The 2500-nt window shown below is 45.0% G+C and overlaps 1 protein-coding gene across 2 annotated transcripts in view; it reads right to left on the bottom strand.

Moving 5' to 3' along the window:
• Window positions 1-2500, bottom strand: part of ldb2a (LIM domain binding 2a) — a gene marked incomplete at its 5' end in the record, with an annotated part of 56829 nt that overhangs the window by 16056 nt on the left and 38273 nt on the right. For both annotated transcript variants that reach the window (XM_083686654.1, XM_083686653.1), the window contains one exon: window positions 1600-1722. In XM_083686654.1, the coding sequence (XP_083542780.1) occupies window positions 1600-1722 (123 nt within the window). The remainder of the gene's footprint in view (window positions 1-1599; window positions 1723-2500) is intronic.

Below are 2500 nucleotides of genomic sequence, written 5' to 3' on the forward strand. Positions count from 1 at the left end.
CTGCGATGCACTGAGCACGCTCACATTCACAACCTTATGAAATATGCATCCTTTCATACCCAGCTGCATCTCAGTGCAGGGACAGAGTCAAGAGGAAAAATATCAAGTCATTGGGTATTGTACACAATGGAAGAGGAGGGAAGGAGAGAAGTTAATTTCCTCATAGCGTGAACCAGCGCTAGCGTCATGTAGCGTGTAGCATCTCTCTGACACTGCTGGCTGTTCTGTCCTGCTGTACGTCTCTGCAGATGTAGCCTCTGTTTAGCAGCCACAACTTGATCTAAGAGTGTATTTCAATATGGACAATAAGTATAAATCCATAATTGGCACTAAGATAGGGTGACCTACGGTGGAGAGAATGTGTGTGTGTGTGTGTGTGTGTTTGTGAGCATGTGTGTGTGTGTGTGTGTGTGTGTGTGTGTGTGTGTGTGTGTGTGTGTGTGAGCATGTGTGTGTGTGTGTGTGTGTGTGTGTGTGTGTGAACATGTGCGAGTGTGTGTGTGAGCATGTGCGAGTGTGTGTGTGTGTGTGTGTGTGTGTGTGTGTGTGTGTGTGTGTGAACATGTGCGAGTGTGTGTGTGAGCATGTGTGTCCGTGCGCCTGCCTTCATACAGGGGGTGTGTGTGTGTGTGTGTTGGCCGGTCTATAGCCTGTGTTCTGACTCACAGCTCTGGCTCTCTCCCCTTTCATTAGCCGAGGCGATGATCAAAAGAGCTAACTCACTTTTACACATCACTCGCACGCCCGTGTGTATCCAGCCTGGCCCCACAATACCCCTCTCTCTCCCCCTCTCTCTCTCTTTCTCCTCCTTTCTCCTGCAATCAGTGGGAATCCCCTCAGGGGCCAATTTAATGCTGTGTGAATTTCATATGAAGATTTGTCCAGAAAGGAGGCTGGCTACACTGAGAAAACGACTTCTTAAACACACCTTTAAGCCCTCGGGGGTAGTGAGAAACTTTCAGTAGAGAAAATTGGCTCTGTTTCTATCAGTCACTGAGGCGCACTTCCAAGGTATAGATCTGGTTCTAGGTTCTGTGGCTCCGTACGGTGGATAAATAAGACACATGCATATGAATGCTGCTCTAGAATTAGCATCCACATCTGTAATTCCACAAAGCATAACTTATGTGTATGTAACTTAACTTGCAGGAGAACTTATAGGTAGATTCTAACTTATAGGAGAATCTACCTATCTACCTTTAAGTTGCTGACTCCCCTGTCCTTTTCTCTGTGTGTGACAATCACGTTTGTTACACTTACTGGAATTAAACAGATTATTCATTTGACCTTTTTTTTTTTTTTTTTTTTCCCTATTCAGGCAAGGGCCCTCTTTCATCCAACACTGCCTTTGATGTCTGCAAATAAATTGGTTTATAAAATCCCTCCAAATTGGGACACTTTCCAAACTGCTTTGTTGGCTTTTAAATTCATATGCCTCTGAATCGTTCCTTAAGTGTCTCGGTGGAGTCTGGCCACTTGAGAGGAGCTGTTGTTAGCATTCAGCGCTAGGCTACACCTGAGTGGGACTGCTGGGTGGGCGGATAGCGTGTGTTGATGACATGATGGGCGACGGGCACGTGTTGATGACATCAGACTCACGTGCATGGCCAGGATGCTGCGGGGGATGAGTTCCCGGTACTGTCGGATGGTGAAGTGCCACGTCTTGATTCTCATCAGGTCATCGAAGGCAAATTCCAGGATCAGACGGCCCTCCGTACACACCTGGAAACAAAGGGGTTAATTTGTTAATTCGATAATTGATTTATACCTGGCAACAAAGACATGGGCAACGAAGGGGTTCATTCACTCATTCATTCACTCTTCAGTGCTCTTTGCCAATGACAAATTTGACATTGAGTATATGATGGTTTATCATGGAACTGTAACCTATACCACACTAACAACAAGGGCAATAAAGGGTTAATTCAGTCACTCACTCACTCATTCACTCATTCATTCAGTCCAATGACAAGTATGACATAGTATGGTTAATATAACTGTTGATCATTCCTTTGTATGTGTCATATAAACCGGACATTGCTGTCGACATTAGTTTACAAGAGGAAAACAAAGGGATGGGTTTTCATAAACGAGGCAGGGTTTTCTTAAACGAGGCAGGGTTTTCTTAAACGAGGCAGGGTTTCCATAAACGAGGCAGGGTTTTCTTAAACGAGGCAGGGTTTTCTTAAACGAGGCAGGATTTTCATAAAAATGGCAGGGTTTTCTTAAACGAGGCAGGGTTTTCATAAAAATGGCAGGGTTTTCATGAGGTCCTTCACTTTGAGATTTGTTCAAGTAGTGTTCAAGTAGTTGAGAACAAGCTATTTGAGATCAGGCTATGAGCCAGAGTCTGTTTACTCTCTGCTCATTCAGGGGATCGGCCCCCTTCAGCTGCATTCTCAGACTGTACAGAGATCATCTGCAGACTGGTGTGTTTATGCCAGAGACAAAAGAATTACGGGTCAGACAGAGTTGCCAATTAAGAGAGAGAGGGAGAGAG

This window comes from Argentina silus (genome assembly GCF_951799395.1).
Source record: "Argentina silus genome assembly, chromosome: 15".
NCBI classification, from domain to species: Eukaryota; Metazoa; Chordata; class Actinopteri; order Argentiniformes; family Argentinidae; genus Argentina; species Argentina silus.